This window comes from Galeopterus variegatus, unplaced genomic scaffold, assembly GCF_000696425.1.
Source record: "Galeopterus variegatus unplaced genomic scaffold, G_variegatus-3.0.2 Scaffold1608, whole genome shotgun sequence".
In the NCBI taxonomy this organism is placed as follows: domain Eukaryota; kingdom Metazoa; phylum Chordata; class Mammalia; order Dermoptera; family Cynocephalidae; genus Galeopterus; species Galeopterus variegatus.
Window position 1 is genome coordinate 321,666 of NW_007727719.1, and position 15,426 is coordinate 337,091.

At 40.7% G+C, this 15,426-nt stretch overlaps 1 protein-coding gene and 1 long non-coding RNA gene across 2 annotated transcripts in view; one reads left to right on the plus strand and one right to left on the minus strand.

Annotated features, from left to right (window-relative positions):
• LGI1 (leucine-rich, glioma inactivated 1) overlaps positions 1–14,348 on the minus strand; it is a 37,133-nt gene extending 22,785 nt beyond the window's left edge. Inside the window, 2 exon segments of the mRNA XM_008577965.1 lie at positions 13,408–13,479; positions 13,878–14,348. Coding sequence (XP_008576187.1) covers positions 13,408–13,479; positions 13,878–14,092 — 287 coding nt within the window. The 5' untranslated portion in view covers positions 14,093–14,348.
• A 215-nt stretch (positions 14,349–14,563) lies between these two features.
• LOC103594705 lies at positions 14,564–15,153 on the plus strand. The gene is made up of 2 exons (XR_550875.1): positions 14,564–14,751; positions 14,911–15,153. It is a non-coding gene; the product is annotated as an uncharacterized LOC103594705 (long non-coding RNA).
• The last annotated feature ends 273 nt before the right edge of the window (positions 15,154–15,426 follow it).

The window sequence follows — 15,426 nt, forward strand, 5'->3', positions numbered from 1 at the left end:
TGGCAGGAAAAAAAACAAAAACAGTTTGCCCAAGGCAGTGGTTCTCAAAATGTGGCCCCCAGATGAGCAGCCTGAGCACCACCTGGGGACTTGCTAGAAATGCACATTCTCAGGCTCCTGAGAAAGAAACTCTGGAGCTGGAGTTGCACAATCTGTGCATTAGTAAGCCCTCCAGAGTATTCAGAAGTTCACAAAATTCAACTAGGCAATCTGCTCTGACATCATGCAATGCCATCCCATGTTCCAACATAGGAATGAGCTCTGGCTTATCCACAATTGTACACTGACCAAACAGGCCGTATAACTTCGTATAATGTATGCTATAAGAAGTTATTACGAATTACATGTAGCAAGAGACTGCAATAATATGAGTCAGGTGTGACAACGATCCTCACAACAGCAGCATCATGGAAGGGTTTGTGGGGACCAATGTTCTGCCTGAATGACCTTGTCAAGCAGCCATCCTGTGGGCTTGTGCAGAGGCGGTATAGAATTTGCCCTCTGCCCTGGTCCCATGGGAACACTGGAGGTCTCTGCCACTTCCTCTTTTCTCAGGGAGGGAAGGAGCCAGGCATTTCCCCTTAGAATTTGGTGGAGGTAGACACAGGGATATGCCTCAGCCTATCTGTATCGTCTCCTAAGGGCTGCACACTTATGGATTCAGTAGAAAAAAGAGACTGTGGGAGGAGCAGGGAGGATTTTTCTCTTCTGTAACCAAGGGAGTGTATGCTTCCTTACCAGGAGGGAGATTTAGAAAGGCTGTACAGTAGGATTATTGAACTATCGAGGGTTTTTAAGTCTCTAGTTCTTTATTGCTAACTTGTAGTAAATTACACATCCAATTCAGAGAATGAAAATGCCTATCTGCCCACGTCCTCCAACATTTGGTATCATTATTTTTGTTTCTTTTTCTATGAAATCATGTCCTTTAACTGTTTTCCCTGCTTTTTAAGCACTTTTTATTTAATATGAATATTCTTTTCCTATCTTATTTATCCAATTCAGAGAATGAAAATGCCTATCTGCCCACATCCTCCAACATTTAGTATCATTATTTTTGTTTCTTTTTCTATGAAATCATGTCCTTTACCTGTTTTCCCTGCTTTTTAAGCACTTTTTATTTAATATGAATATTCTTTTCCTATCTTATTTCATGTTAAGAGTTTTCCCCTACTAATTATGATTTGACTTTTCACTCATAATTTTTAACATATAGATGCTTTACATTTTTATTTAACAAAATATATCAACTTCCATTGTGTATGGGTTCTCTGCTTTTATTCTTAAAATGTTCTTTTCTACCTTGACATCAATGAAATATTATGTAATCCTCCCTTTTTATTTTTATTTACTTATTTTTTTACATTTAGCTCTTTAACCCATTTGGGACTTTTATGTATGATGTGAGGTGAGACACTACCTCAATTTTTTCTAAATATTTACCAAAATTTACCCGAAGCTTTTGTGGAATAATTAATGCCTCCCTGATTTGTGAGTGCTGCTTCCTTCAAATGTCTGCTATTTTATTGCTTTTTTTCCAAGGATCAAATCTTAGATTTATTTATTATTCCCTCTGCTTCTTAATTCATTTTATCTTTTCATCATTATTGTCTTTTTTCCTCCTGATTTCCTTAGGATATTCACTGAGTTTAGTGCTCAATAATATATTTTTAATATTTCTGATTAAAAATAAAAATATTTAGAAATATAAGTCTACTTCTGTGTAAAGCATCCAGTAAGTTTTAATATGCGATAATCTTTTTAAATTGCCTATTTGATTTCAACAGTTATTTAGAATAACATTCTTAAAGTTCCCTGTTGATGATAAGTTTTTTGGAAAAAGCTTCCATAATTTTATTATTAATTGTGCACTGAGATCGATCAGAAGATGTGACCTGTGAAATGTCTGCTAACCCCAAGCTCCAGCTGCCTCCATCCAGCTGCCTGTAGGGGTGGGTCACATCCCTTCATAAGCAACAACACTTTAGCAAAAAGGCCATAAGATTGTTAAGGGATTTCTGGTTGGGCTTAAAGCTAGGACCAGCAGAATTTACTTCAAAAGGAGCAGAAAAGTAGGTGACAGGGTTAGCATGGAGTTCATGGCTTGGAGGGAGCCTGGGGCCAGTGACAGAGAAGTAGATGAAGGAGAGGGGCTCTAAGAATGAGGGACTGACTGCAGGGGCTCAAGGCTAAAGCTGCTCAAAGTCCAGCTGAGAGGCTGGAGACAGAGTCCATCAGAGTGAGAGGACTGTGCAGGCACACGTGTTGGTGCCAAGTCTGGTGGGCTGCTAAAGAGCTTTTGTGCCCTGGCTTCTCACCTCTTCTAGGGGCCAGGGAAGGAGCACACTGAAGAGGGAATCAGGGAGTCTGAGTCTTAATTCCTACTCAGCCTTAAGTCCTCCGTTTGGCCTTGAGCACACCACTTCTCCTCTCTATGTTGTAAAACGAGCGGGCTAGCCTAGATAGTTTCTTTTAGCTCTAAAGATGTATGAGTCTGTATTTGCAGCATTGCAGGCTTCATTCATGGAAGAGTAGGCATGGGGGGTTGGGGTGCAGGGAGGCTGATCTGCAGATGGCTGAACGGTGCGGGGAGGACGACCCCTGCTGAGAAAACCTCCTATGTCTCAAGCCAGACTGCTCATCTGGTCCCAGATCACGGACCCTAACTGGAATGACACTTACTTCCTCAGACTCTTTCCAGTCCCCTGTAATGTCTTGACTGCCATGAGAATTGTCATTGGCCCATGAGTGGTCTGCATCCTATATTCCAGCCCAGAGCAGGTTCTCCTGGCTGTGGAGGGGAGATGACATAGGAGGTTCTCCCATATTATCCCCCTCTGTGAAAACTACTCTGGATAAAGAAGAGAGGAGTGAGCAGCCAGTACCTAGTTGTCACTTGGAGACTGCATTGATTGGATATAGAAGAGAGAACTGGACTTCAAAGCTTGTAGCTGCCACTTATTATTGTACATTAATGCCTTAAATAGGTGAATAATGTTCCATCATCTGTTAAAATGGGAATTATAATAGCAAAAAGACTTCTGGATGATTCCAACAATTACATGAGATAATGTATATGAGTATGTTTCCAATACTTTTGCCAAAGAATATCTAAGCAAAGAACATAGACGTGAAATGTCAGAGCTGAAAGAGCCCTGACATATCTAGCAAAGTTCCTTAGTTTTACTGCTAAGGAAACTTAGGTCCAGTGGGCTTGTCACCTGCCCAACAAGACTTTGATAGGCACTGTCCAGGGTATTAAGCAGCCATGGGAAGTGTGTAGGAACATGAGTGTGCACATTCCCAAGTATTTATGGGTATGTGTGTTTGTACATGCATGTGTATATGTGTTTGTAAATGAGTGCACAAGATGCACAGTTACAACCGTTGGAAGCTATGAGGGCTCAGGTGGAGCGCTTTCCAGCTTGTTTAGAGCTGGCTTTGCTTAAATGATTCAGACCCTCTGGTTATTACTAATATTCTCTTTTATCCAAAAGTATAGGGCTGGTTGAATGATACTTAATAATAGGCTGATGATTCACATTAGTTAAATGCACACATTCTAAGTGCATATGCCATGTGAATAATTTACCTTTGAATATTTTAAAATATGCTCTTAAGATAGGAAAGCATCAAATGGGAAGCATTGCACGAGTACATTATTTGACAGTTCTTTTTGACTCTCATTTTCGAAAAACATTTTCAATGTAATTCAGCTGATCCTTAAGTAGACTACCACCTCTTCAATGTGGATGGATTGGGAATAACCTAATTTTGGCTCCACATTAATCTGAGTGGGGGGTACTCCAGAGACATATATAGTCTAACTTCTCTCTTTCGATGAGGAAACTGTGGCTTACAGAGGTTAAGTGATGACCAAGGTCACATTTTTTGTCAGTGGCAGGGCCAGGATTAGGCTGTAGGTTTTAGATTTGTGGGGACATCCTTGGCATGCACACTAGCAAAGATTGGAGCATGGACCCACTCCTTGGTCTTATGGTCCATTACCCCTCTTCCCAGGACAGTCAAAACTGCCTTTTCTAGGAGCTGGCACAACTAGTCATACCCACACTTCCCATGTTTTTATAAAATCCCCCTCTATCTCCCTGATTGTAAAACAACAAGAGGAAGCAGCTAGAATTTTATCTAAAGACTGTTCTGTGCCAGGCCTCATCTTAGCAGGTTGGCATCTCATTTTAATCCTCAGATGAATGCTATAATATAGGTTTTATGTTCTCTGCTTAGAACATAAAGAAAACAAATGTGACAGGTAAAGTAAGTCAAAGCTTGTAAGTGGCAGAGCTGGGACTCCAGGCTCAGGCAAGTTCTTTTCACTGGGACTGGTTACTGGCCAGGAGTGAAGCCAGCTTCTCCTTTCTTGTTCCATCAGCTCTGCCTAGTACCTGCTGCAAACCTACAACAGCCTTGCCCAGTATTTCCCAGAGGATATTCCCAAGAATGCAAGAACTTCAAGGGGCTAAGATACTTCCACGAACAAAAAAAAAAAAAATGGCAGATAAGTTTAAGAAAAGTGGCTTAAAGAAGTTAATCAGGGTTCTTAACTGGGACTGGTTACTGGCCAGGAGTGAAGCCAGCTTCTCCTTTCTTGTTCCATCAGCTCTGCCCAGTACCTGCTGCAAACCTACAACAGCCTTGCCCAGTATTTCCCAGAGGATATTCCCAAGAATGCAAGAACTTCAAGGGGCTAATATACTTCCACGAACAAAAAAAAAATGGCAGATAAGTTTAAGAAAAGTGGCTTAAAGAAGTTAATCAGGGTTCTTAACTGTGAGAGTCTTTTCTATCCTTAAGTAGATTTAGACTCTTCAAAAGGGAATTAAATATGCAGCTTCCCAATCTTGTCGATAAGGGGATACTTTTATCATTGAGCTTTACCCAAAATGAACATTCCATGGAACAAACCCAGGGAAATGGTGGTTTAGCTACTTAGGAAATAGCTGTGAGGGAACCCGCTCCAAATAAAAACAGCAAGAGTGTAAGCTCAGGAGCCTTTTTCCTGCTGAGTTGGCTGTGAGTGATCGTCTCCTTCTCCCCCAAAAGGAACATCTACTAGCAGATCTCTAAAGAAGAGGTATTCCAAGCTGCTTGACCGGTGTATAGGTGGTGGTGAGCCCTGACTCTCAGATATCACATCAGTAAATCCATGCTAACGAAATTGGCTCAAGTCGCTCCTTCTATGGAGACTAACGGTTTATAGTATGAGAATGGGATTCTTTCTACCTGTCTATGCTGTGCTATCCAGCCTCTCTAGAACAAGGTGAGCTATAAATAATTAAGCTAATAAATAAAATAAATATCACATGCATATATTCCCAACGTATGTTTCATAGAACCAATATTCTATGGGATGTTAGAAAAGTGAAACAACTTTAAATAATTTCAGAGAATTTTTAATGCCAAGGTGCAGTGTGAATAGCCAAGCAAGGAGAGAATGCGCAGTTTCCCAAATTTATTTGAGCAGACTCTTTTCTTTCAGGACAACTGCGCCACAGGACACAAGTTTAGAAAACACTGGTATAAGGTGTAACTTTAAAGTAAATAAAGCCTTTTTCCCTTGCTCTTTTCTTTCTCTCTCTCTCTCTCTCTCTCTTTTTCAGCAGAGAAATTGGAGCTTACACATACAAATGAGAGTTGAAACCTAGGGAAACTAGATGTTCTTGCCAGCAATGCTGCCCCTCTTTCAAAGGGCTTTTGAAACTCTTTTTCAGTCATTGTCTCCAGAAATCAGGACACATTCCCCTGAATACTTTTGTTAATGGCAAAGGCTGACCCTTTGAGAGGGAATTTGATTTTAGGAACAAAACTATGCAAAGTCAAGCCCAATAATTCATGTTTAGGAGGAAGTAAACAGAAGTGGTTAAAAGTGAGGATGTGGGTTAAAGCCCAGCTCTGCTACTTATTAGGGGTGTGACTTTGAGGAGGTTACCTAACTCTTTTAGGACTCAGTGCTTCATCTGTAAAATAGAGATAATCATACCCACCTCAAAGGGTTATTAAGGATAAAATAAATAATGATATATAAGGTGCTTAGCACCAGACGATACAAAAATGACTGATGCCCTTAACAAAACCATACTTGATTTTATTGCATGGCTTGTAAACTGGCAGTGAGAACAATTCTCAAACAAGGATTCAGAAATTCATAGCCATGGAAGCACAGTTGGGAAGAATTATGATGAACTCATCCACGATGAATTCTTTGTAAGTCAAGAGTTATTTGTACATATACATTTTAGTCTGTATTTTTTAAAGATTCAGCACTTTTAAATCATATTTTACGCAGGCAAACACCTGCCATCCTGCTATGTAAATGGACCCAACAATTCCTTTCCAGTCCTTGCCCCATGAGAGAGATATTGAAACACTGTTATACCATCAGCCACTATGTGGAGGGCCTGGTAAGATCCCTTTGGACCTGTTTGGGAGACTGAGAATTACATTATTATTTTAAAGATAACTTTATAACAGCCAATTCCACATTATGAGGCTCTGTCAATTAACAATTTAATTTACTGGTTTGTTAGAACTGATAAAATAATTTTTGTCCATTTCTTTAACAAGGTCATTTTCTATATTGTATTAAATTAATGCTCTGTTTGTAGAATACAATACAATACAATAGAATTTTAAGATAGGAAGAGATCTTAGTCGTAATTGAATATGAAGGCCTCAAAATGCCAACTTAAGCTTTGTTTGGTCTTTATCCTGTTTAAAAATCTGCCTACAGATTTCTGCTTTCCCTTAAAAAATAGGAAGATATGGCCCCCTGTCCATGTACCACATTCCCATCAGCAATACTCAGTTGGAGGCGAGGACGTCATTTTTAGGCAAGCTATCTAATCTGGTTTACCTCAGTCACCACCACTCCATATTGTCTTATAACCAACTGCTTCCTTCATTTATCTTACCACCCTAAACCCCATTAGCATTTCAGTTTGAGAAGCATAATTTAATCTACCTCTGGTATTTTACGTGTATAATTTTGTGACCTATGTAAAGTCCCACAGCCCAATAGTGGCCAATCTGGAATTCAAACTTATGTCTCCTGACCTCTAGTTCAAGCCTCTATGCATCCTACCACAGAGCCACTCATCTGAATACGGGCCAACGTTAATTATTTTAAACCAAATCTGACATGCTTTACAAAATGTGGTGCCAGTTATTTTATTCATGAGGGAGAAGTGAGAGGGTTATGACTGTTTTTGAAAGGTAAATAGATCATATTTCCTGTGAGAAGTATTTGAAGGAAAGATTTCTTAGCAGGTTCTGATAGAGACCTGTATGTAGAACCATTAAATTTTAAAGCCAGGATTGCAGTCAAACCCAGATCACACAACCAGACACTACTGTGATGTTACAGTAGTTTAAATTAAAGTGATTTTCAGATACTATAATAAAGCTAATGTTTATTGAGTTACAGGAACGGTGCCAAGCACTTTTCATGCACTGTTTCATTTAGTCCTTACTGTAATCCTGTGCAATAGGTACCATGGTTATTCCCCATTTTGTAGATACAGATATCTAGGCTTGATTAAGCTTGCCCCAAATCACACAACTAGTTAGCAGCAGAGTGGAGGTTTGAACCTGGGTTTATCTGACCACAGAGCCTGTGTTCTTTGCCACTTGTCATGTCAGCTCACCAGGGTCAGCCATTCTGATATCATGGCTGATGTTCTAAAGCCCCTGCAGATGTTTTGCAGCCCATGTTAGTTAAAGGATCAACAACTGGCATTACCAATCAACTGAATACCATTTTGAACAAAACGAGAAAGCTTATCAAGATACCTTACAATACATTCAGATACAGGCAAAGTACAATTTACCTTTTTAGGAATCACTGCTAACTTGGAGCTGCCATATCAGGGTAGGGAGTGACAGCTTGTCACTTTTCTTTGTATCCCTTACAAAGCCCAACACTGGACCTGCTACTTGGTGGAACCCCAAAACATGTTTGCTAAAATGGGAGGCTTTTGCTTTCATTTGTCACTACTTGCAACTATACAATAAATAAACACTTGTTTTAGCTAAGTGGATATAAATAAGTCAAAAAGGAAATTTTCTTTGTGTTAATTTTTAAAAATCTTAATAATGCTTAAACAACATTTCCCTTTGGATATCCTATCAGACTGGATAAAGGGGAATTTTACCCCTCTTAGAAGAGAGACTAGTCTGGGCCGGCCCGGTGGCGCACTGCTACAGTGCGCCGCTTGGGAGCACGGTGGCGCTCCCGCCGAGGGTTCGGATCCCACATACAGACCGGTTCTCGCTCACTGGCTGAGCGAGGTGTGGGAGCAACACCGAGGGTTGCGATCCCGTTGCCAGTCCCAGTCCGGTAGGGTTGCAATCCGTTGCCGGACATGAAAAAAAGACAAAAAGGAAAAAAAAAAGAAGAGAGACTAGTCAGCCTCCACAGTCCAATGAGGAACCTGGAGCCTAAGGAAGAGACTCAGCAGTGGGTGTGCAGAAAGGCTGAGATGCTTTGCCTTAGATATTCTGGCTCCCTGAAATCTCTGTTGACAGAAGTTTGAAGTCATAACTTCATGAGCAAATATCTCTTTGCACTATTTTTGGTTTGGCTCACTTTTAGATTGGGTATACCCAACATAAGAAAGGGTGTGAACATGACCAGGACTATCTATGGATTGTAAAACAGGAATCTTTAGCATGAAATCTATGGAAGTATGGATTGAATTCAACAAATACATCAAAAGTGATGTGTAGGCCTAAAACATCTAGGCTCTTCCCTAGGCATGAGGCAGATACAACCATAAACAGCTCTAATAAATAGCAGCAGTACTGGGGACATCAGTAAAGTCTACAGAATCTGAGGTCATGGCATTGAGATACTTCAGCCTGGTATGAATGGAGCATGTTTGCGTGTGTGTGTGTGTGGGGGGGGGTCAATGTTGTCAATGTTAACCCTGGACAAATAGGAAAGAACCAACTCAGGCATTTAGACTTTCTCTGTTTCTAGGGAGCCATTACAGGCTTCCAGGCAGAAGGTGACATGGTGAGAGCTGCGTTTCCGAGGGTAACACTAAGGGACATGGCTAGGATGGGAACTGAAAGCAGACAGAGGAAGCAGCCTGAGAAACCGTGAACGCAGCCTCGATGAGCCTCAATTAGGGGGTGGCGGTTCCCCCTCGCTGGGGGCAGAAGAGGCGGTGGATTCTCACGCTGTCTGAGAGGGGACTTGTCCAGTTGGAAGAGGACAGTGAGGGAGAAGGGGAGAGTAACTCTTACGTTTCTTGCCTGAATAACTGAGAGGAGGAAATAGGCTTACAAAGAAAACATTTGCCGTACAGGGCTAGTTTACACAGTTACAAGAATTAATTAACTAAAAAGTTAAGGATCAGATCTGTGTCTCATTGGGAAAACTGTAGACAAAACAATCTAGACAACAAATTTTTACTTTCCAGTACATCGTGTGGGCATCCGCTAGCCACAAACCAAAACATGCTCATCTACAACAGCTAATCGGTCCTCTGATGCGCTCTCAGCTGATAGGTCCGGCTTGAGTGCTCATTGACGATTGCTAATTTTTCCCACACTTGTAGTATATAAGAAGGGACAGAAAATGATGGCAGTTATTTTAAAGGTAAGATAGGCCACGGGTATTTTTTCCAGGGCAAATAATATTTTGAAGGACTAACTAATAAAGTCACAGTAAGAATGGACTTAGTCTCTTGTCCATGCTATTTGCTTTTCCACTTGCTTTTAGTATTAAATTTCTAATGCATTATGTACTTGTGTGTCAACTGTGTATTAATTTTTAAAATAATGCTATTTTCACCCCGGAAGGATCAATTCTGTGTTTCAAACAAAATCAAATCTTATTGGAATAAGTAGAGTTTTTTTTCTGGTCAAATTAAATTCTTACATATATATATTTTTTTGAGCATGATACTAAAACTAACCCTGGAATTTATTCTCTGTAAATAGAACTCTCTTAGGAGTTAGAGGGGTTTAGCTCATTAAAATATGTTATAAACAAATGGTAATGTGGCCACATCTTCTCCTCTTAAATTTGAATTTTACTTCTGTCATGAGTCTATATCACTGGGGATTTCAGTCTGTAATAGAGAAGAAACAGGGTTGTAATGTGTGAAAACACATTTTTCTAAATCTCATTCACTAAAAGAACCACTTTCTATCACTAAAAGCAAGTTAGAATGCATAATCATTCTCACTGGTTATATTTCAAAACTGGCCCTATGGAAACATGAATAAAATTGTATTTACTTGAGAAAGGATTTTTGTGTGTGTGCATGTGTGTTATTGTTTAAAACCGTGAGATTAAAAAAAATGTTTTGTATACCTAATCTGATGAATTTTTATTGGATAACTTTATTCTTTGTCTTTTCTCTACAGATTCTGGGTTTTTGTTTTCCTTGTTTTCCAACACAAACTGCCAGCCATGGCCTACCAGGATCTTTTCCCAAATACTACCTGTAACTTGAGGTATCGCATCTGTTTTCCTCAGTACCTCAGGCTGACATTTCAGAAAGTCTTTCTCATCATGCAGAAGGTCTGAAAAAGCATCTGGGGCCATAATGAAATTATCGGATTGTTAGGGTGGATGTTGGGAAGGGTGCATTTCTTTTCCCTTTCCAACAATGGTGTAAGAGACCAACTGCTTTTGTATATCAATCAAGCAGATTTAATTCTGAAGTTTATCTTTTTACAGGAGATGATGGGTCAGTTTGATAATCTGTGGTCACAAGTGTCTCAAGAATTAATTGCAAACCCCTAGCAATGGCTGGTGTGATCTAGGCCTGATCTATGGTGACCAAGTGCAGGCCCCTTGGTGTTCACATTCCAATGGGAGGTTGGCAACCCTTGCGGGGTTTTCAGGGCACTGGACGGCCCTGTCCCACAGAACTCCTTCTGACTGTGATGCGTGCATTCCCACAATTGTTTTGGTTGTGACCCCATTCGTACTTATTATTTATTTCCTCCCCAGGGGAAATAAGCTTATTTAGACCTTTCCTGAGGACAGGAGGATGCAGAGAATATTGGGCAGCAAGGACGGAGAACAAAGTCTTCCAGAACAGGGTCCTGGAGACTAGGGACAAACTTCGACCCCTAATAATTTTGCATAAGATCAGCCCTGGCCCAAATCTACCATGTTGAGGTTAGCCAATGTGAGTTAACTGAGGACGTACAGGGCAAGAATTACTCGTCCTTTTGTTATTTCTGAAACCTGAACTGCTTTTAGAAAATAAGGACTGGAATGTTCCATAGGAACTCAGAGCATGGGACACAGGGGCATGGCACACACTCGGTTGGGCTATTTAAAAACTAGTCCCTTGGCTTCCCTCTGTGATTCTAAATACGTGTAATCACATTACCCTGCAGCAGCCGGTAACTATTTCTATAACACTGTCCAGCATCTCTGCTTGCCGTGGCTGGGTCCACCCAACGAAAACAAAGTGGAGATGTTATAGCTGATGAGGCTGATCAATCCAGGCTTTCTTGTCAAAGTTAGTGTCCATCTAGTGTCAGAATATAAGGAGTTGTGTGACTGAGATTTCTTGAATTTTAAGGACTGATCTATTTTACTCTCCTAGGGGGAGGGAGGTGGTTTAGCACAATGTTATAGCTGATGAGGCTGATCAATCCAGGCTTTCTTGTCAAAGTTAGTGTCCATCTAGTGTCAGAATATAAGGAGTTGTGTGACTGAGACTTCTTGAATTTTAAGGACTGATCTATTTTACTCTCCTAGGGGGAGGGAGGTGGTTTAGCACATCAAAAGGATGCTTTCTAAATGAGCCATTTATTTATGAAACAAATGAGCAACATAAACACAATTTATCACTTTCTCACATACAGCAATTCTTATCCTATGTAAGGATCACAGAATTAGGGACTTTGCTCCTTTCTGTGCTAAAGAGACTATCTTTCTTGGATTTGTTTGATGTGATAACACTTCCCCTCATCATGCCACTAGCCATCAATCAAATAGATAAACTCTTTAGAAATAGTCTACTCAACTATTAGTCACTTGAAGACATTAGCCAGTGGAAGGATATTAGCCAACTTCATTACGTAATGTCAAAATACCCGATCAACTTTGTGAATTCAATGAAATAGTCAAACCAGTTTTGAGATTTCATACAGACAAAACAATAGATTGAGTGACATTTGGCTTAGCATAAAAGTTTAAAACCCTACCATTCATAAAAACATGTAACAACTTGCCATATCTTACACCAAGTGCTTTAAATCTTAAGTCTTATTTATCTCTGATAACAACCCTTTGAAGTGTGTGTTATCATCTCCATTTTACAGATAAGGAGACTGAGGCTCAGTGAGACTTAGTAATTTGCACAAGAATACATGTCTAGGTTCTATGAGTTGTGAGGTGAGATTCAAACATAGGCCTCTCCAATTTCAATTCCATGCCATTTGCCTATGTGTATATAACCTGAAACAGCTAAAATGGCCAAGTAAGGCAAGAAAAACCAAAACAAAACACGCAAAAAACTTGGGTCCTGAGTCATGCAGTTAAGATACCTAAAACTCAGCTGACTGACTATTGGCTAATTCTCCCTGCAACGTCTAGCTACAACCCAATTCTTTTGCCTGATACCTGAGTACTGGGAGATCTCTTGACCCCTATGTGATACTGCTCTAAGAATTAGAACTCCAATTGCCAAACATTACATATCAGAACAAATTATGCATGTTACATTATGCCTGTGAAGAGATCTAATTTCTTAACCAAATATTGTTTTAAAAAATATTTTCAGGCATAGACTGAATATGTGGTTCCCTTGTGGCCAACTCAAAACACATAGCAAAGAGTAATTCTTTGCACTATCCTACATTAATATTTTCTTTCCCTCCTTGTAAGGGGACTAGTTATAAATTGTATGAGATTAGAAAACAGTCTCTTGAGAATTGATATGTTAAGGAATTACCTAGAAAGAACCACATTTTTTTTTTTTCCCACATGGTAAATCATACCGAGTAGCAGCCTGCCCCGGATTCCCAGGAGACAACATCTTGAGCACATATGTTATGCTGGGTTCTGTATCGACTAATTCAAAAACTCCAAGGCAAAATAACCAAAGTTCTCAAGTTAAAAATGAAAGTAAAATAGTGGAGAAGATTTGGGATCATTGTTGCAACATTCCAACAACTTCATAAATAGCCATTGAAGTAGACAGCATTAGAGGTTAACAAATTTACCACTGCAAGAATCAACCTGCACTGCTGCTGTGAAGTCTCAAACAAACCTGTGCACCTCTCGCTTTACTGATATTCTCTTTCCTTTCAGAAACATATTCACATTTGACAAAATTAATATTGAGATAATTTTACTACAGGGCTTATCCAAATATATGCCATATTAAAAATAGTCATGATATAAATATTTCTCACAAGAGCTGCAGCGATGGTGTGAATAAAAAACTCCCTTCTGAGATTTCAGTAAAACCAGATCTCACAAAGGATCTGAAAGAAAACAAAAAACAAAAAACAAACAAACAGACACACAAAGAGACACACACACAGAACAAACCTTATGTTAATCCGGTTTAGCATAACAGTTCCTATTTTGACACTATTTTATAAAGTACCATACTGCTCCTTCCCAGATGGAGTAAGAGAGATGAATCTGCTACAGGTTTCTCATAATAATGTTCAGGGTTGGGGGGTATCCAAGCACGTTCAGAAGCAGCTAATAAAAATCAAAAATTCTAAATGCAGCAAAATGTTAGCACTGTCACATGGCCAAGCATGCAAGAGGAATCTCTCTCTCCATGCCCTTCTACCGGTACATACAAAGCCCCAAATACACGGCTGGAATTTTAAAATTGTAAATTAGATATCAAAATGCTTACGGGCCTTACAATGAGATAACATCAGGAGGAACGGTGCGTGGAATGGATCTGGCATTCTCACATAAAGCATTATCTTTGGTACAAGTACACACGGCAGGGCATTTTGGCTTCGCTGGTCTCTTCCCCTCAGTCAGCAAAAGCGCAGATAAGAGACATAGGAAATAAGCAATTCTTTTCAGGGGGATGCAGGCATTTCCCATCCTTTTGCTTCTCTCTGTTTCCATGCAGTCGAAAAAATATCCCCAAACATGAACAGGGCTTCTGGAATTCAGATGGTGATGGTCTTGCTCTAAGAACAGGTCACATAGGAGTCCACCCTTTTCTTCTGCCTCTGTATCTCTGCTTTTCAAAACAGGGACCTGCAGCTGATTCGTGAGCTGCTCCTTGCTCCAGCACTGCACGGCTCGGGGGAAGAGACCTGTGAGGTGCTGTGAGCTGGGAGGGATCCAACTGCTGGAGGAGAGAGCCGACTTGCATCACCACGAAAACACTGAGCACAGACCAGCCTTCGAAGGCAAAGTCAAGTGATGTAACAGAAAATAAACAGCTTTCTGCTTTCACTGGGAGGCCCTTTAATTGTTACCAAAAATAGACGGCATTATGTCTTATTAGTGGGTGGGTGGGCGAGTGGGTGGGAGCAGTCATTTTGCTTAGGATGTCGGCAATCTAAGAAACCTCTGGGAATTTGCTTTTCATGTAGCAAACAACCTAGTAAGGAAAACTAGCCTGGGAGCCAACCCGGGCTGGAAAAATGAAGTTAAAGGAAACTCTCTCGGCAGCATGCTGCTAATACCTTGCTATCTCTTGCTGAGTGCACCTGGCTGATGCCATCGTTGAAAGACAAATAAGAACACATGGAGAATGTGACTTTCAGGGGATGAACGTGAGTAAATACTTTTCTGACATTTATCAACTGTCATGAATTATTGATTTTCATAATCCCCTCCCCCCACGTGTAATCCATTCCCTTCTTCCACAATGAGAGAGGGAAAGAGAAGTGTAGGCCCCCTTCTCACTTCTCGCACTCTCCCTTCTCTGGCAGTGGCCGCAGAAGCCTGGAAGGAACTCCCTGCCAGCAGGAGACAGACTCTGGCTTCCCGGGGCTTTGAAAAAGGCCTGGCTCTGCCCAGGATGCTGCGAGATGGCGGGGAAACGCTGGACTGAGAACCGGAGACCTGGCTTGAGATCCCAGTTCTGCCCTGAACTAGTTGATTTTACAGACGGGAATAGCTGGATCTACAGACGTTCTGTAATTATTACAAAATTAAACGAATACGGCAGGCTATGTTACTGGTGTAATTGATGGGAAAGGAGATGCACCATCGGAAAAGAAAATGCATTTAAAGCAGCAGAAATTAAGAGGCCCTGGCCCTGGGGAGGGATGGTTTAGTCCAAGAGGGTGGGAAGACCCTCAGGATGGAGGAAGAGGAGGAAAACAGACCCCTTGATTGTCTTACCATGTTGAAGGAGATCGTCCTTCAAGTGGCACAGCCAGCCTGAGCTGTCAGTCCATGTCCCTTCTCCTCCAAGTTCCTGGATGGAAAGTACTAAGAGGACT